The sequence below is a fragment of the Synchiropus splendidus genome, chromosome 19, assembly GCF_027744825.2.
Source record: "Synchiropus splendidus isolate RoL2022-P1 chromosome 19, RoL_Sspl_1.0, whole genome shotgun sequence".
Lineage (NCBI taxonomy): Eukaryota > Metazoa > Chordata > Actinopteri > Syngnathiformes > Callionymidae > Synchiropus > Synchiropus splendidus.
The window spans coordinates 11,121,119-11,139,527 of NC_071352.1; the positions used below are offsets into that span (position 1 = coordinate 11,121,119).

At 42.2% G+C, this 18,409-nt stretch overlaps 3 protein-coding genes across 8 annotated transcripts in view; 2 read left to right on the forward strand and 1 right to left on the reverse strand.

Moving 5' to 3' along the window:
* Positions 1-105: 105 nt before the first annotated feature.
* On the forward strand, positions 106-6,568 carry mgrn1b (mahogunin, ring finger 1b). 5 transcript variants are annotated; one of them, XM_053851492.1, is made up of 17 exons: positions 106-402; positions 847-965; positions 1,033-1,121; positions 1,182-1,328; positions 1,853-1,970; positions 2,058-2,124; positions 2,203-2,246; positions 2,328-2,375; positions 2,994-3,062; positions 3,136-3,295; positions 3,362-3,471; positions 3,538-3,752; positions 4,675-4,786; positions 4,852-4,897; positions 4,973-5,077; positions 5,256-5,304; positions 5,375-6,568. In XM_053851492.1, the coding sequence occupies exons 1-16, from the start codon at positions 315-317 to the stop codon at positions 5,294-5,296; spliced, it is 1,578 nt and encodes a 525-aa protein (XP_053707467.1). In that variant the 5' UTR covers positions 106-314; the 3' UTR covers positions 5,297-5,304; positions 5,375-6,568. The 5 variants fall into 5 exon arrangements, with proteins under 5 accessions (XP_053707467.1, XP_053707466.1, XP_053707463.1 ...); XM_053851491.1 differs by having other exon boundaries at positions 3,362-3,752; XM_053851488.1 differs by lacking the exon at positions 5,256-5,304 and having other exon boundaries at positions 3,535-3,752.
* Positions 6,569-8,641: 2,073 nt separating this feature from the next.
* On the forward strand, positions 8,642-10,360 carry aanat2 (arylalkylamine N-acetyltransferase 2). The gene is made up of 3 exons (XM_053851220.1): positions 8,642-8,828; positions 9,567-9,721; positions 9,791-10,360. Exons 1-3 carry the CDS (start codon positions 8,663-8,665, stop codon positions 10,094-10,096), a joined length of 627 nt encoding a protein of 208 aa, XP_053707195.1. The 5' UTR covers positions 8,642-8,662; the 3' UTR covers positions 10,097-10,360.
* The window catches only part of rhbdf1a (rhomboid 5 homolog 1a (Drosophila)), a 29,787-nt gene continuing 21,638 nt past the window's right edge, over positions 10,261-18,409 (reverse strand). For both annotated transcript variants that reach the window (XM_053851219.1, XM_053851218.1), the window contains 15 exons: positions 18,083-18,296; positions 17,206-17,412; positions 17,018-17,140; positions 16,783-16,946; positions 16,056-16,307; positions 15,882-15,993; positions 15,728-15,802; positions 15,204-15,365; positions 15,036-15,136; positions 14,899-14,962; positions 14,711-14,805; positions 14,567-14,642; positions 13,355-13,455; positions 12,378-12,531; positions 10,261-11,401 (listed from right to left, as the gene is read on the reverse strand). In XM_053851219.1, coding sequence (XP_053707194.1) covers positions 10,982-11,401; positions 12,378-12,531; positions 13,355-13,455; positions 14,567-14,642; positions 14,711-14,805; positions 14,899-14,962; positions 15,036-15,136; positions 15,204-15,365; positions 15,728-15,802; positions 15,882-15,993; positions 16,056-16,307; positions 16,783-16,946; positions 17,018-17,140; positions 17,206-17,412; positions 18,083-18,296 — 2,320 coding nt within the window. In that variant the 3' untranslated portion in view covers positions 10,261-10,981. The remainder of the gene's footprint in view (positions 11,402-12,377; positions 12,532-13,354; positions 13,456-14,566; positions 14,643-14,710; positions 14,806-14,898; positions 14,963-15,035; positions 15,137-15,203; positions 15,366-15,727; positions 15,803-15,881; positions 15,994-16,055; positions 16,308-16,782; positions 16,947-17,017; positions 17,141-17,205; positions 17,413-18,082; positions 18,297-18,409) is intronic.

Genomic DNA, 18,409 nt, shown 5'->3' on the forward strand with positions numbered 1-18,409 from the left:
TCGATTTTGAGGCCGCCCTTCCAGCGGCCGGTGCGTAGTTACAAAACAAACGCTACCCAGTTTCATGTCTCTCTTGGTGACAGCCAATCACAAGCGTCGGTTGGACGTTCGCACGGAGCCCTGGCAAAAACAACAGCTCCGCTCGCCTTGCTTCCTGTTAGCTTCTCCAGCTTAGCTACCGACGACCAACAACCGAGAAAATGTGGAATTAGCCGAAACGTCGCTGCTCCGGTTGACTCCGTCAGTCGTTTGGTGAACTTATCCACCAGAAAGGAGCACTAGTTGGAGAGTCAGACGCACCGTTAGCTGGAAAAATGGGGTCCATCCTGAGTCGCCGTATCGCTGGTGTAGAGGACATCGACATCCAGGCGAACTCGGCCTATAGGTTTCCTCCTAAATCAGGTCTTCACCTTCAGCTAACATGTTAAAATGCTGATTTAATGCGTTATTTGTTTTACATTTAATATCACGGTGGTTGTGTAAATGTACCCGCAGTGTTAACACCGCAGTTACAGTTTACGTTATTCGTTATTGCACCTCTTTTCGTGTAGCTTATTGACAGTCGTGTTTATTGCATATGACTTCTGATAAAAATGTTTTGTTGAGTATGATCTGTATACAATCGCCCTGCTTGAGAATCTGTATTAAAGCAGCCCATCATCCTGTCCTCCTCTTGAGAAACTCAGATAATGTTCCAAATATATTGACTCAAATGTCGTGTGTATAAATAATTCATAATGTACGTGTTAGTACAGTGACTTATAGTTTGCCTCTGCAATGTTTTTCAGAATGCATTACAAGTGAAGATAGTGACACGGGCTGTCTGTTATCTCCTCTGTCTCTCAGGAAATTACTTTGCAAGTCACTTTTTCATGGGAGGGGAGAAGTTCGACACCCCTCATCCCGAGGGTTATCTGTTTGGGGAGAACATGGACTTGAATTTTCTTGGAAATCGGCCAGTTCAGGTAAACGCAACTGAACGCACACAACTGTATTTCTAATCTAAACCTCATGCTGCTTTGTGATCATTAGTTTCCCTATGTGACGCCTGCGCCGCATGAGCCGGTGAAAACTCTGAGGAGCCTGGTAAACATCAGGAAGGACTCGCTGCGCTTGGTCAGGTAAGTCGAACAAGGTCGCGGGAATGTAATTTTCAAGTTTATAATAAATATCTGATTTAGGTACAAGGACGATTTGGATGGTTCTGGAGAAGAGGGAGCGAAACCGAAGGTCCAGTACGGAGTGGAGTTCACGTTCGATGCTGACGCTCGTGTGGCCATCACTCTCTATTGTCAAGCGTTCGAGGAGTTTTCCAACGGGATGGCAATGTAAGGATTCATTGTGAAAACATATAGGAAAACTTTCTCAAGAGCTCTCCACTCTGACATCAGTCTTTTAGAGAGTTAATTGGTCTTCACTAATCCCACGTAATTGTCATTTCTTAATTCTTCTAACCGTCGATCCACTGAGTGATTCATCATTCGGCCCATTTCTTAATCTCACTTTTATTACGAGTGAGAGTTAAGCCTCAGAGCACAAAGACGAGAATAGACTGTGAGGTTCCTTAGCAACCAGCCGTTGCCATGGATACGGCAGATAAGACATTGGAGGAGATGAAAGTGAGTTCACAGTGAAGTTTTTGTCAAGACGTCAAGCTGATTTTCTTGTTTTTCTTGTGCATTGGTGATTGATTCACGCGGTGCGTCGGTTAATGTGGCTACTGTTTGTCATGATCCCACTTCTTTCCTCAAACTTTAACTGCGATTGGGAATGCCTCCTGAAGGGATCTTTTTTGTCTGTTGTCTGTGATTCAAACGTGCACATATTGATCTCATCTCTCTACCTGGTGCAGCTACAGCCCCAAAGAGGCTTCTCTGGCGTCGGAGACTGTTCACTACAAGAGAGGAGTGAACCAGCAGTTCTCCATGCCGTCGTTCAAGATCGACTTCAGCGAGTGGAAGGAGGAAGACGTGAGTGTCCAAAGCTTTGTAAAACGACAAAAGTAATCCTGATCTGTGATGCCAGTTAAAATGTTGAATTTTTTATTTATTTAAAAGCTGAACTTTGACCTTGACCGAGGCATGTTTCCGATGGTCATCCAAGCGGTGGTGGATGAAGGCGATGGTACGTTTATAAGACACTTGGATAACATTTCTACGTGCAATCGCAGTACAATAAAAGTGAACTTTGATCCTTTGGCAGATTGTCTGGGTCATGCTCATGTACTTCTGGCCGCGTTTGAAAGAGTATGTAACATTTCGACAACGTCATTGTGTCTGAATGAAAAAGTCGCAACGTGAAGTCTAAAAGCTGTTTTCCCTCGGCAGCACGTGGATGGCAGTTTTTCGGTCAAGCCCCTGAAACAAAAGCAAATCGTAAGTTCTAATCCTTCATCTACAAAACCAAAATATTTAAGACATCTTCCTTTAACCCCCAGTTTTGAAAAGTATTGATGATTTGAAAAGTAAGACCATGTATGTAAATATTTACACAGCTGCCCCACGCCATCTCATGGTTTACCTTTCACACATTTTTTCATTTTATTCAACAGTGTATTTCACCAATATGATTTATATTAACAATGTTTTTATAAATAGAATATGTATCTCCTCTAGGCCCAGATTTTTACTTCTTTTTATCTTATTAAACATTGTTGCACGAGATAATTCTATATTTTATTAGTTTAGGTTTTAGTGTTATTTCTCAGTCATTTTTAATCATTATATTACCCATAGTTTTTCACAATTATACCTCACTAGATTCTGGTCCACCGCTTTACTTCAGTTGTTTTTTATTTTTAATGACAATTTTTGTCCTTTAAATTAACATTGCGTCTCCCAAAACAGTCAGTGATGATGGAAGTAACTAATAGAAGTCGCTTCTGCACCTGAACATGTTCATGATGTCTAAGTTGTGTTGAAGTTGTGTGCGTACTTGTAACTGAAACGGTTTACAATGAGTAACAAGAGAAGCTTTTGTTTTCTTTCGTGCAGGTGGATCGTGTCAGCTACCTCTTACAGGAGATCTATGGGATCGAAAACAAAAACAACCAGGAGACCAAGGTTTGAAGAGAGTTCTCTCCTCAAAACGTGTCCCGATCGAAGGCCACTGGTGACTCTGCTCTCTGGTCCTCAGCCCTCCGACGACGAGAACAGCGATAACAGTAATGAATGTGTGGTCTGCTTGTCCGATCTGCGCGACACACTTATCCTGCCCTGCAGACACTTGTGTCTCTGCAACTCCTGCGCTGACACGCTGCGCTACCAGGCCAACAACTGCCCCATCTGCAGGCTGCGTCAGTATTCCTGTCGAGGAAATGTTCCCGGATAAGTCGGGTCTAACGTGTTGTGTTCTCCACCAGCCTTCAGAGCTTTACTGCAGATCAGAGCTGTGAGGAAAAAGCCCGGAGCGCTCTCGCCGGTCTCCTTCAGTCCGGTTCTGGCTCAGACGATGGACCATGACGAGCACTCTGTTAGTGCAACGCTTTATTCAGCTCCGTTTGCTTTTGCACTTACTTTCCTGTTTGTGTTCCAGCAGAGCACAGACTCGGTGCCCCCGGGCTTCGAGCCCATCTCCCTGTTGGAGGCCCTGAACGGCCTCCGCTCCGTGTCCCCACCCATCCCCTCTGCTCCTCTCTACGAGGACATCAACTTCTCGGGTGGTCTCGGCGGCGACGGTCGGCAGCTCAGCTCCCCGGAGCACTTGAGCGACAGCAGCCTGCAGAAGGGCAAAGTCAGCAAGTCGCCTGACAGGTAGATATTGTCTCAAGATGAGAGACTCTGTTTGACTCTGATATTGTTCATACACAATAGATGTGTTTGTTCATACGCCGTTTGAAGTTGCTGATGTGATGATACAACAGTTCAGCTGTTAATGTTTTCTGAAACATGGTCATTTATTACATTTAAAAATGTATTTTTTCTTTCATTCATTCAGGAATTTCCTCACAAATGTGCGCAATTTATGGATTTTAATTTATTTTTATTTTTATTTGGGGTGGGATTCTATTAAATTTGGTATATGACTGAATCAAATAATGGAGCCATACATACATTTAAACAACAAAATATTGTTTATTTTGCATCAGTTTGACAATAGCACAATAAATCACAATGGTGGCTATATACAAGTTTTTATATCGTCTTATTTAAACTAAAGCTCTTTTAATGTTTTGAAAATGTATAAGAATTTCATGTGCATCAGTGTGATCAGTCCCACCACTACTTTTTATTTGTAATTTGAACTGTCTTTGGCCTTAAAATCCTTTTTGGTTTTTGATATTACTACATTTTTGTATGACTTACGTATATGAATAAAGGATTATAGAGGTCCCAGGTATTAAAATTGCATTGTTTTATGTTTTGTTTGTACTTTAATGTATATTTTGAAGTGCTGTTTTTCATCTGATGTGAGGTTTATCTGAAATGGTTGTTGATTTTAGAGTGAAGAGTGCCATCTAGTGGACTCTGAAAACAAGGACACTGTTTCATGAAGCCTCACCAGCCCATCACGAGTGTTTTGGCTCTCATTTTCGATTATTGCAATTCTAATTTAGTAATTGAATAATGGTGGAGACAGATGCACTCATTTCCCATGAGTTAGTTCTTTCCATGTCACCTTTAGAAAGTGATATATTACGTAATAACTTGTTTATTTTTTTGTGAACTCTTCCAGCACCCTTCGGTCTCCGTCTTCTCCGATCCAGGAGGAGGACGAGGAGAAACTGTCGGAGATGTCTGACGCTCAGCCTCACACTCTTCTGTCCAGCAGCCCGGCTCCCACAGACGTAAGTCTTCTCACCCACTCTGCCATCACATCAGCGTTCTGACGCGTCGGCGCCTTCTCCTCCAGGCGACAGCGACAGAGGACGCGGCCGAGTCTTTGTCCCCAGATGATGGCAAGTGTTGTCTCATTATTAAACATGAAACACGGTGGAAGCTTGTGCTTCAACCTGCTGCCTTCTGTGATGCAGAAGACAGGCTTCATGCAGGAGGCGACATCTTACAGGACTGCAGCAGCGAGCGCAGCAGCTTAACAAAAACCGAGAGCGGCGACCCCGGTGACCTTTCTCTGCCTGGTGAGTTGGACGGCTTTCATCCCCGACCTTGCGACTTGAAAACATGAAGGATTCAAGTCTGCTTGAGCTTCTTAAACTTTCACCACTTCAGACTGCTCTTCCTTTTGCATGTCGCTCCAGCTCTGGTTTCTTAACCTCTCTGCCGCCCTGTCCCTTCGCTCTTCTTCGCTCTGACCAGCTCTAGGTCCTGACTCCTGCTCTATTGGTATGGAGGAGTAACTGTGGGGGTATGTAGGCTTCCGCCCACGTCCCTCTCCCTCCGCTGCCCCCTGCTCACTCCCTCCTTCTCCACTCCAGGCTCGTCCGAGTCGACCGAAAGCTTGAAGAGCCAGAGCACCAACTGCTCCAGCCAGCCTTTACTGTATCCAACAAGCAGCCTTCACATGGAGGACGAGCACCTGGGGCCCTGACTCTGACCCGCCCACCTCTCCAGGCTTCATGCGACCATGCAGAACAAAGAACTTCATCTGTGGTCTTTACATGGACCACCGCTATACAAAAAAAAATAATATAAAAACGAGTCAGAGTTAAAATCAGCTCCGTTTTGAGATGCATTTTAAGGATGGTCCATGTGAACATCTGATATTTTTAAGTGTTTCTGAAGAGAAGATTTCCGCTCTCATGTGTATGGCAGAGATATTTAAGCACACTTACATTGATTCTTTTTATCACAACGCTACACTAAGACTAGTTTTTAATGGAACTGTATGTACTTACTGATGAAATACTTCTAAAGATTTGACTGAAGCCGAAATGTAAAATCGTATTCTCGCGTGTCCTTTTGTGTGTATGTTTTTCCACTCCAACCAAAATGTTCATTCCAGATTTTATGATTTCAGTGTATGATAAGTCGACTAGAGCAGAATATAACATCCGTGTAAATACAGACCCTTACAGTTAAAACGTGGAACATTTATAAAGAGCTGAAGCAAGCTTCGAGTGGCACAGTGAGCGAGCTTGACGTCCGATCTGCGCCGTGGTTTAGTGTCGCTTACGTGATGTCGCCGCAGCCAGCAGTTGGACGTCGGTCCACCACCAGTTAGCGCCAACCATATAGCTGTACGTGCCTTTGCAAATATACAACTGCTGCTTGTTGCATCAGACACAAATAGTCTTTCAAATGCGCAGAACAGGACGCCATTGTGACACCATTTTTGTTGTCTTGCGGCAACGTATTGTCAATGTTAAATCCGTTGGCACATGAAGGCCGTTCATTCATTCATGAAGGTTAAACAGCAACGCGGCAAACAGCATTGCAAAAGTCCAAGTATTTTGCATGTGATTTTGCTTGTTTTTATTATTATTATTTCTCTCCTCTGTGCCATTTCTACATGACACTGTGCCTTCCTGTCCCTGTTCTGACCACTCGGACCTGGTATCCAGGACTAGACCCACCCAGTAGGTGGAGTGTGTGGTTCTCTGTAAAGTCTCCTCCTGCCTCTCCTCCAGTGTACAGCAGCATGTGTATAACAATAAAGAACAAAGATTGAATACTGTACTTCATACGGATGCTTTTTCCTGACCTGTGGTTTCATGGATCTATATTCTATAGATTAGTCTTAAGTTGAATCCACTTTATTTCTCACTTCTTTCAAGTTGTTTTTAAGCAAATATATACTGAATATATTATGACCTTTTTTTGGACCCAAATTTGGACCTTATTTTCATTGAGCCTCTTGTTTTTGATCGTAAATTATTTATTTATTTATTTTGTTTGTTTTTTTTTGTCTTATAGTATTAAGTATATATTTTATTTAATTAACGTGAGTTTTCTAACCTACATTTTTGCTTATAAAATATTGTAATTTATAATGAGTGTTTTATTTATTGTTTGGTTATTACCTCCCTCAGCAGGCTACGTTTGTTTGCTGGGCTGTTTGTAAACACAACACCTCAACAATGGACAAGTGGACTTTCTGGCTCGATGTGGAAACATGACAGTTAGAAGCAAAGCAGTGAAGTAAATCCATCCAGTCTGTTGTGATGCAGCCTAACCGATATTTCAAATGTTTTTTTTTTTTTTCATGTGAAGTGCATGTTTTCCTGTTTGGTCCTTTTTGCAGAACATGAATCTTAACCAGCATTTTTAGAACTATTTCAACGGTCAGTATGTGATGTGGCCCCACTCTCAACTTATCCCACACATCAACAACCTGTGGTCCGAAGACAGCGATGAGGCTTAGATGTTGAGGCTTTAAGTACAAGAATAGCTCTTTGAATAGCTCTCAGGAAATGAAATGAATGACCAAAAACTCATTTTAATCAGGTCAGACGGGGAGGAAAAAGCTGTTTGCTATGACAAGAAAACATTAACTTTGGCACTGAAAAAGTTCCAATACTTTAATCTTAAAGATTTAAAACAGTACTGTGGCCAAATGATAGCATTTTTTAACACAAATCCTTTGAATTTGACAACCAGATTTTTGGAAACTCAAACACTCTTAATGCCCCAGTTCATGTGGTTACTATTGTGACCATTGTGTTCTCCAGCAAACTGAGTTATTTACTCCCAAACTCCAGATCTGTTGCCATCTCCCTGTAAAACACACCTCCATGAGCCATTCCTTACCTGCGACATCTGGTCTGGTGTTGTGGGTTTAAGCTTCCAACACTGTTGCTTGTGACACTGTGTTTACCACGAAAGCTCCTTCATTCAATTAGCTAAACCTCTCTGAGGCACATATTCACTCCGCCGTCGATCCACACAAATCTCACCACTCAGCTGTGGGGTTCAAATTGGCACGCACGGCCTTCATCTCTGAAAACATGTGCATCACCTCTGAGCTGGAAAGATGCAGGGTGGGACAGTAAACACCTAAATAAAACCTAAACTGTCACCTTGAAACTGTGAGTAAATGAGCAAAATAATTCATCACAATTTACAAATCCTTATTTACTTTTTTTTAGAAGTAAATGTTTTTTTTACAGTTTTATTTTTTCCCGGCAACAAGTATCTATGGAAGCCCATTTCCGCCAGGTAAAAAAAAAAAAAACTCGGAGAAAAATCACCATTTTTTTTTTGCTTGGTGATTTTTTTTTTTTTTTTTTGGTTGGTGATTTTTTTTCTCCTACATTGCAAGAATGTGTATGGAAGCCCATTTCCGCCAGGTAAAAAAAAAAAAAAACTCGGAGAAAACCAAGCAAAAAAAAAAAAATCTTTTTTTTTTTGCTTGGTGATTTTTTTTTTTTTTTTTTGGTTGGTGATTTTTTATTCTCCTACATTGCAAGAATGTGTATGGAAGCCCATTTCCACCAGGTAAAAAAAAAAAAATTGCTTGGTGTTTTTTTTTTTGTTGTTTGGTTTTCTCCAAGTTTTTATTTTTTTACCTGGCGGAAATGGGCTTCGATAAGTATCTCACCTGGGTTTCCAGGAATTAACAAGATACACTTTTGCAAGGCTCAGGATTTGTGGACTTTGAGGGCACGTGCAGACATTTATCCGACTTTGAGGGGGAGCGATTTAGACGCCAAGATCAGTGAGGAGGGGACAAGAGAAAGTCAGCTTCATCCCATCAAGGACAGAGAGCAGAAGAGGTTCAGTCAGCAGCATCAGCGAGACACAAGTGGAAGAAGTCTTCAGGCAACATGACGCATCAGCTCAGCGGCTCTCCGTTCCTCAGGCCCTTTTTTCTCAAGGCACCGGTCAGAGGGGTCAGTCCTCTGAGGCAGAGGCGACACACACTCCCGGCCAGCGAGTTCCGGAACCTCACGCCACAGGACGCCATCAGCGTGTTCGAAATCGAGAGGGAAGGTAAGATGGAGCTAGGAAACAGTGCAAATAGTAGGTTAATACACCTCTTGTAGTTGAATTGAATTCATTATTATTGTCCCAAAGTTTAGAAAAATGTAGCAGCCACTGGTTCATTGGCAAGTTTCTTGTCAAAAAAAAAAAAAAAAAGAAGATGTGTATATATATATATATATATATATATATATATATATATATATATATATATATATTAAAACCATATATATATAGCAGCTTTTTATGATAAAAAATAACAAGTAGTAATTGATACATACATACATACATCATCATTTAAGCACCACTTAGTTCAGTCGTAGTTAATATATTATTATTATTATTAAGTTACAATTAATATTATCCTTGTTTTTTGGTCAATTTTGTATCATGCTAATAAAGGTTAAACTTTATTTAAATTAAGTTATTTATTTTACAGTTTTAAAAAAATGCATATATTTTTAATGTTTAAATAATATGTATTTTAGAGCAACTGCCGCAAGACAAAAAGAAGTATCGGGTCAAAGCAAAAAAAAATTAAAATATTTTTCTTTGCAACTTTGTGGACATTACAGTTTCAATTTTTTATTTCTTTGTGTTTTATTTGATGTTCACTAAAGCCCACTTTGCTTTCACAATGCAGTAGAAAATGAAAGAATATTGGCAGGGTGAAGCTCATAAGTTGCTGTGCAGCAAGTGCGTGCATCCCGTCCTCCATTCTAATGTGTTGTCCGTCTTCACCCCCAGCGTTCGTCTCTGTGTCAGGAGAGTGTCCCCTCACCCTGGACGAGGTCCTGACCTTCCTGGGCCAGTGTCCTGAGCTGTCCCTGGGCTGGTTTGAGGAGGGCCAGCTTGTCGCGTTCATCATCGGCTCTGGCTGGGACAAAGAGCGTCTTTCACAGGTCTGGGCACCTTTGTTTTAAAAAAAAAAAAAAGCTTGATTTGACACGTCTATTTCGACCACTTCTCAGGAGGCCATGACTCAACACATCCCAGGCAGCTCCACCGTACACATCCACGTGCTGTCCGTGCACCGCCACTGTCGCCAGCAGGGCAAAGGCTCCATCCTGTTGTGGCGCTACCTGCAGTATCTGCGCTGCATGCCGGGCCTCCGAAGAGCCGTCTTGATCTGTGAGGACTTTTTGGTACCTTTCTACCGCAAGGCCGGTTTCAAGGAGAGAGGCCCATCAGCCATCACTGTCTCCAACATGCACTTCCAAGAGATGGAGTACCTTCTCCGTGGACAGGCGTACACGCGAAGAAACAGCGGCTGCTAGTCTCACAGTCTGGACTGAGAACACCACACTCAATCCTACTCAAAAAGGTCTTTTTCTGATGTAAATACTGATTCTTTTTGTTACCAACATGAGACTCTTTTCATAAATAACGTCAGTGGAATGCAGAATTAAAAGCCCATTGGCGAGATGAAAAGTCGACAGCATTTTGTCTACATTTTTTACTGTTGTTCTCAGTTACATGTGAATAGACAGGTAGTTAAAACACTACCAGGTTCAAAAACAATCTTCACTTCTTGAGAAGCCATTAACAAAATAAAAGATAACATCGGAGTGCTCAGCATAATGTAACAAAAATATGGCAGTAGTTGTTACATTTACAAACAAGGCACCAAAGGTATTAATATCTGATTTTCTTTTAAAGTCCCTGCTTCTGTGAGGTTGCCTGAATATTAATAAAATCTGTCTTTGATGCACGATTGTAAAAAAAAAAAAAAAAAAAAGAAAAAAGAAATTCTTTCCTGTGTACCATCGCTGGCTGACTGTGTGGGAGAGTGAGGAGCAGCGGGGAGCTTTGACAAGTGCCATACCTTTGGTTCACTGGACGACTGACAGCGAGTCTGTGCAGAGCGCAGACAAACAGCCTGAGCCATATTTCTACGGATAAAACAGTTGAAGTGCTCAATGACAAATGTTAAAGCAAAGACACTCCAAAATATCATCTCATAACTGACAGCGCAGAATGTATGTCAGCGCTCTGAACAGGCACAATGAACAGAACAGCGATCGAGGGATGACTTGCACATACAAAGTAGAAAAAAAAAGAAAAGAAAAACATTCATTTTTCACAGAGATGGAGACGCACACAGGGAAGAATGGACACACAACATGGCTGACATCTCAGTCCACACCTCCGTACCTCACCCCTCAGTGGAGGTGAGCGTTGAGGTCATACTTTTCACAGAATTTGTCCGTGAACGGGATGCAGGTGAGCAACTCGCACCAGTCGCACTTGATGGGGTAAACATAGAAGAGCACCACTAAGCCCGAGAATAACCCAAGAAACACCAGCAGGAAGATGATGATCTGACAGCGCTTGCGGTACATGTCCATCCGGCCGAAGCTGATGTACGGTAGGAAGGCGAAGGACAGGAAAAAGCCGGAAATGAAGCCACAGATGTGAGCGAAGTTGTCGATCCAAGGCAGGAGCCCGAAGGCAAAGAGGAATAGCACCACGCACAGCAGCTTGGTGAAGGCTCGCCATGGCTGCGCCAGGATCTGCCAGCTCTGGAACAACTCCACGAACAAACAGGCCAGGATCCCGAATTGAGAGCCAGCTGGACCCACCTGCAAAAAAAAAAGATTAAAAAAAAAACATTTTTTTTTTTTTTATTAGTACCATCAATATTATTTATCACACAGTTCACCTTCCATATATATATATATATATATATATATGGAAAACGGGAGTTATGTTTAGTTAGTTTTGCGTCCCTATCTAGTGACGTCACTGGGAAATCGATAGCCCGTTCCTACTTCCGAATAACGCTATTTCAAATCGCAACCGAACTGCTAAGACCCGCTAAGAACAGCTGAGAGTCAACAACACATGTACCAACACCAGCCGAAGAACAGAGAAGGACACACAGACCTGGTAGGGCCGCAGTATTTTATTGAGTTGTGTGTTGCTCATTGACTGACTGTGTGTTCAACATGTTTTTGTTTTTTTTTTTTATTCGGTTTCGGTCACATGAAGAATTGAAGCAGGCAAACAAAAAATTTGAATTTTTTTTCTGTTGTGTTGTTGACTCTTCTTTCTCGGGGTCTTAGCAGTCTGGTTGCGTTATTATATGAAATAGCGTTATTCGGAAGTAGGAACGGGCTATCGATTTCCCGGTGACGTCACTAGATAGGGACGCAAAACTAACTAAACATAAGTGAAAAAAATACAGAATTAAATATGAATGCGTTTTTTTTCTAATGTTGTGATAGATATTGCATACGTTGTACATGTATTCCAACTATAAAAGCTCTTTAGTTTGTATCATTTCACTCCGCTTTGCAGTAAATTGGAGGACAATATTCATCATTTGTACATTTTGTATTTTATCAAATTTAAACGTTTTTCTGCAGTTGTTTGGTTATTGAGTGGACTTCAGTTAGTCTCAGTAGATACTCTCAAAATAAGAGGGAACTTGACATTGACTTCCACATTTTTATGTGTCAGTTCTGTTTAAAACCAAGTTGACCTCAGAGTGACAGTAGGTGTGTTTATGTCAAGCTGTTTAACACGACACAACCTGCCACGAAGTGCAACCTTCACCTCAGCTCTGTAGGGCAGGAAGATGGCAGACGCTAAGTTGCCAGTGATGCCACTGAGGATGTAAATGATGGAGATGCGTAGCCACCCCGCCAGCTTCTCCAGGTCTCTCAGGATGGTCATCTGGAAAGCCACCGAGACCAGGCAGTGGAGGATTCTGGAAGGACAAAAGGACAGTTGAGCAAGCCTCACGTGCCCAGGGAGATTATCCGTCTGCTCTCCGCAGCTGACTGAGATGACTTTACCGATCAACAAAATTGGTCTGGACGTCAATGAGTGGGTGAAGTGGCGTGCACTCTGTTTAATTACCCTTATGGCCGATAAGAGGCTGCATGAAGATGAAGCACTGCGCCTCTTAACTGTGAGCTCAGCTCTGTCACTCACTGGCAGCCTCACATACTCCAGAATAGCGTTATATTTTGGTCCGTACGTAAAAATTCAGACACTTACCCAGGCAAAATATTGTTGGAAAAGCCAGAGTAGGCAGAAATTTAAAGAAATAAACAATGAATATTTCAGTGCTATCCAGATTTAGAAGTCTAGACGGTGTAAATATACTATTCACCACATTGAAGTAGCTATTGGGATCAGGAAATACTGCTACAATATGATCCACTGATGATACACAGAGTGCTCCGAGGAGGTTTATCCAAATCCACTTTTCCACAAACACATTTATGATTTTTTTGTTGATGCATTTAAATCTCTATAGGAGCAGGACGGTCACTACTTCATTTTGAGACGGTTACAGAGGGTCTCACTAGACAGGATTATGAACTAAATGGGGATTAAATGTCATAAAAGTTGCTAAACAGAAGCAAAAGAAGCCGTGAGGTGCCATGAGGATTTTCACCAATGCTTTTACTGTCGATTAAAAAGTGAGGCCACTGAAACAAACACTTGTTTATGGAAAAGTCTTTGATATGTAGGGCCCAAATGACACAATACAGAAATCCTCTGGAAATGACTCGCAGACTCACCCAGCATGGAGGAACAGTGACAGCCAGAGTCGATAAAACTGATCTGGGATCTCAGGGTTGAGAAAAGGCAGCAGTCCGCACACATCATCCATGCAGTGTACCTGCGGGACGTGGCATAAAGTTTATTAGATTTTATGTGTTTTCACATTGTTGTTAAATGTAGCTCAGTCAGAATGAAGGGGAAAATATATCTTTGACTCTTCGTGTTGTGCTGCGCTGCCCTTGTGTTGATCTGCCTCCTTCCAATGTGATGATCACAGGAGGGACTTCATTTAAAAAAACTATTAAAATGTATTACAATATTCCAAAAAATATTGAATCCTGATGAATCACATTTTAACATTTGGTACCAAATTTATCAAATAACTTGAACCAGTACACAGACGACTGAAACTCTATTTTTGAGCTTCCGTACTAAAATTTTTGAACCATAAATTTTCCATCCACTATCTTCAATAGGTCTCCTTTATCATGGATGTTTTGGTTACAGCAACACATTGTATAGCGTACAGTCGTGCATCTGGAATTGGTGCCGAGACAAAATGACAAAAGAAACTTTGTTACAACTAATATGTGGTATTTACATAGGCCTTGCTTTCTTGTTTATAGTGTCACACAATCTAGAATGCTACTGCCACCTGGTGTTCAATGTCACATGGCATTTCTAAAGCCAAAAACGTATCCTGTCAAAACGTAAATCACTTTGTAGTTTTATATTTGTTCACAGATTATTTATTCACTCCTGACTTCACTTGCTGTGTGAACTGACCATGGTCCTGAAGCCACCCATACGCTCAAACTACCATACTGCTAAACCACAACAACTATTTTTACACGTTACTCGCCACAAATGAACAGTCATCGGGTGTTGTGTCGACAAAACTTTACAACTAATATTTACAACAGCTTTAGGACGTTCTAACACAAGGAACACATGAAGGTCTGATTTGGAAAAACAAGATTTTAAGTTATATATTTCCAGACTCAAGACGTGAAAGTTTTACCCTGGCTGTTATCAGTTTTATGTTCGCTCATCGCTGCAACACAAGGCTCCTTTTAATAAAGCAAGACACAGTGCATGGTCTGTGGGAAGCTGTGACGGATAAAAATCCAATCCAATAGTACTGTTTTAGCACTGACTGCTATGGTGAGTGCTTATTTTAGTCTTTATTTTTTCTATCCTGATGTGGCAGGTTGTTTGACACCAATTACCTGGGAGCAGAGAGTTGCTTCGCCGTGAAAGTAGCCCTTCATGAAATCACAATACTCCCGGGAAGTGATTTCACACCTGTCACGACAAGGGGCGAGAGTCAGTCTCCGGCACAGCGTGGCGAGTGAAGGGTAGTGTTTACATACCTCCCTTTGGTGCCGATGCAGCAGGGTCGTCCTGTGATGGCGCAGTCGATGTGAGGCAGGTTGGTGTGGTTTCCTGTGGTGTACCTGGTGCAAACCTAGGAGACAGGAGGAGGGGGAATGCATTTGCAGCAGCTGAACACTCGACTTCTGAGCCTCTTCAGTCTGTGGAGAATTTGAAGTGCACTCACGGGCCACTTGGTGATGTCATCAGGCCATTCATGAGGTGGTACCGAGGCGGGCTCCAGACAAATCCTACAAATGAATCATTCAGTGAGCAAAAAAAAACTTCCATTTTTTTCTGGTAGCGGATCTTCATCCGAAGCACCTCGGGTCTTGGCGACACACCGACCCGTACTGCCTGGGTTTCCCGTTCAGCAGTGGAGTGCTGGAATGCTTGGGCCACTTCACCCACACGGCCAGAGTGCTCTGGAAAGCAGACACACGACGTGTCAAGTGGAGCTGGAGTATAAAACTGAAGATGATTTGTACGAACCGAGCATTCCTCCTCTGAGGTCTGGACGCAGCCGGAGCGATCGTTGCGCACGCAGCAGGCTGAGTTGCGTTCAATGGCTCTTTTTTTCATGATGAACTCATGCACTTGTTTGTCTTGACGCATGCATGGCGAGAATTTGGCCCCCAAGTGGATCAGAGATTCCTGTAGATCAGGAAAATAACCGGCTGGTATATGTATACTGTATACTTTTATACCTATTATACAAAAAAATAATAATGTAGTTATTAATGAATAATAATGAAACACAATAACAATATTAGGGGATCAACATTTTTAAAAATAAAATGTTACAATTATTGTCTTCTCAAAAAAAGAATCCTAGCTGGAAGTCTTAAATGAAGAAAAATACATCAAGAAATTGCTATAAAACATAAAACGTAAAATATAAAAAAACATAGATTATGGTGTGCATCAATGCAAAAATAAATATCGCTCTACATCAGAGCTATTCAAGTTACTGAACTTACACCCGATTATGATGCATATTAAAGGACATTTCTTACTGAGCTTGGCCCAATCCAGAAGTTCTCTTGCTGTACAAACTTGACATTTTCATATACTCCTTTGTTTCTTAAAACCTGGGAGATGAGCGAGAAAATAACAAGCAATGACTGTTGTGACTCAAAACGCGGAGTGAAAAAGGAGGAGGCGACTTACAGAATCAACCGTCTCGTGCTGGGAGAAACCCACTGGAGCGATCCCGTAGATGCACACCGCCAAGATGGTGATGAGCAGGTGGACGAAGGTGATCCAGTACGTGAAAAAAGGCCTGGAGAAGACGACGGAGCTTGTTAGTGAGATGATGGTGGAACCAATGATAAGGAGCTTGACCTGTGGTCGTCCATGTCTTCTATCTGACGCTTCACGTAGCTGTCGATTCTCTTGCGGTAGGTGCGGTTTGTGAGTTTGCCAACCATCCCCAGCCCGTACGGCCTCTTCTCTCGGGCAAATAGCTTCTTGACTGGTACCACGATCCTCTGGCCACGTCGCTGTCCGTTCACACTCACAACTTCCTGACGCAGGGGAACCTTTGGTGGCCCTGGAGTTCCTTCTTTGGCTTTCCTCCAGCCTCTCTCAAGAGGTCTGGCAGTACACAGAAGTATGTTTATTTGTTGGAAAATGCCAGTAAAAGTCAGCATTCATATTACTGCAATTGTACTTCTACTGCATCTCCACAAAGAGAGAAAACACGTCAGGTCTAGTGAGTAATCTCCGTAACCTCCGTGCACAACTTGACAGCGGGTGTAAGGTAAGTTAACTTATTTGTCAAGCAAAGGTTGCTGATAGTGATTCAACAAAGTGATCACTCCGGTCACAGCTACATGAAATTTTCACACCGTTTACATTCCAATTGTGTTCATATCACTAGACACATGTTTCTTTTGGAGGCAGAAGGTTCATGTTTTTGAAGAATTTCAGAGGTGATGACCCAAGAATATTTTCATTGTTTTGGCGTGTACTGTGAGCAATGAAAATCTTGCTAAAAGGTTAAGAAAAGTCAAAGATATTGTGTTATGTTTCCTGGCATTTTAGTCAAAACTCGCTATTTTGAACTCACAGCATGAGGTGACTTCTCTCCAGCACTGTTTTATCCAGAGCGCTGCCGGTCAGCTCCATCTCATCCTTCCCGGCCGCGGGGTCGGCCTCTTTCATGGCGGCCTCCGAGGGTGACTCGAAGACCTCGTCGGCATACGTGGACAACTCCTCGTGCATCATGATATCCTTGCGTGAATAAAGACGCTACAGTCAGAGTGTTGCACTGCTGTGGACGGCAGTTCAGTGAAGCTCCTCACCCTGGCGAAGAAAGACGTGTCCAATTCATCTGGGAAGTCCACCACATCCTCCTCCATGAAGCTGGCGGGGGTAAAACTGCGGCGATGAGTGCGTCTTAAGGTGCTGTCCCGTATAGAGCGACCCTGGCGGAGGTGATAGTGAGGTTAGATTCTGCAAACGGTTTCAAACACTGATCCAGATCACTCACTTTGACCAGAGCGGCGGCTGCCCGGAAGCTCATCTTAGCCACAGATTCTCTCTTTCGCCGGCGAGGCAGTCGGTTAAGGCCTGAGCGAGAGCTGGTGAAGGAGCAAAGCGAGGCGGCACCAGGGGTGATAGGGGTCTGAGGTACACTGTAACCATCCACTTCCTCCACCATACGAAAAGCTCGTCCTCGTGCTAGTGGATCCACAATCTGAGGATAAAAAAATATCACTCATGATCCAATGATCAGATTTTTAAAAATCATATATTTAAGCAGTTATATCTGAGCAAAAAATGTTAGGTGTCGCTCAACAGTTGTAGGCTAACGTAACCCTTCACTGGAACTCTGAATCATTTAATTCTAAATAGTTAGAATTATCTGAAGCCAATAAGTTAAACTAAAATTATGACGGGACAAACAGTAAAATAAGAATTATTTTAAGAATTATTAATTAATGTAGCTCAATAAATTAGCTAGAGACATAACATATTTATTTATTTTTAATTTTTAGAAAATCACTTAAAGATCGCACAAAAATACACAATAAATCAATAATGTATTTAAAACCAAATCCTGAAAAAAATAGAAGATTTAATGTTTCTTCATATTATAAAATGAATATGAAGAAACATTTTTGTTTGGAAATATTTTGAGGATTTTAGTAGAAATGTTTTCTGAAAACTGAATGAGACAAAAACAAAGTGTGAAGGCAATGTTGAGTTGTACACTTAACATGCTTTTTACAATAAATGTTCATGTATGTAGCTAGTTTATGTCCTTTTAAATTGTTGATATCAGTCATATAAAATACATTTTTTTGAGTTGAAACATGAACATGAGACATGCTGTTCGGTTTCCATTTTAAAGGGACACACTTTACCTTCTGCATGCCATGCTGAGATGACGGCACGTAGAGAGGAGGCGGCGTCTCTGTGCTGGTCAAGGAGATGTTGTCCTGGCTGGGCAGGTCCATCTCTCGGATCACCTGAGGCTTCAGCTTCCCGTAGCGCAGGCTGCAGTGGCGAAGGCTCTTCCTCTGCCATTTCTGCGTCGCATCACTGTCCTTACTGACGCCAAACCAATCCGCAGTTCCCCTGGTCGAAAAAAAAAAAGACCTTAAATGTCGACTCACCACAGAAATAACTGCCCCTTATGTGAAACAGTGTTCCGGTTCTGAAAGAAAAAGGAACAGGCTCGGGCATGTTTC

Bases quoted from the DNA above. Each gene is read 5' to 3' on its own strand.
- mgrn1b (XM_053851487.1), top strand. From the start codon at position 315: ATGGGGTCCATCCTGAGTCGCCGTATCGCTGGTGTAGAGGACATCGAC. The intron at 403-846 runs GTCTTCACCTTC...TCTGTCTCTCAG, and splicing joins TAGGTTTCCTCCTAAATCAG to GAAATTACTTTGCAAGTCAC. The intron at 1,971-2,057 runs GTGAGTGTCCAA...TTTATTTAAAAG, and splicing joins GCGAGTGGAAGGAGGAAGAC to CTGAACTTTGACCTTGACCG.
- aanat2 (XM_053851220.1), top strand. From the start codon at position 8,663: ATGACGCATCAGCTCAGCGGCTCTCCGTTCCTCAGGCCCTTTTTTCTC. The intron at 8,829-9,566 runs GTAAGATGGAGC...CTTCACCCCCAG, and splicing joins GTTCGAAATCGAGAGGGAAG to CGTTCGTCTCTGTGTCAGGA. The intron at 9,722-9,790 runs GTCTGGGCACCT...ACCACTTCTCAG, and splicing joins ACAAAGAGCGTCTTTCACAG to GAGGCCATGACTCAACACAT.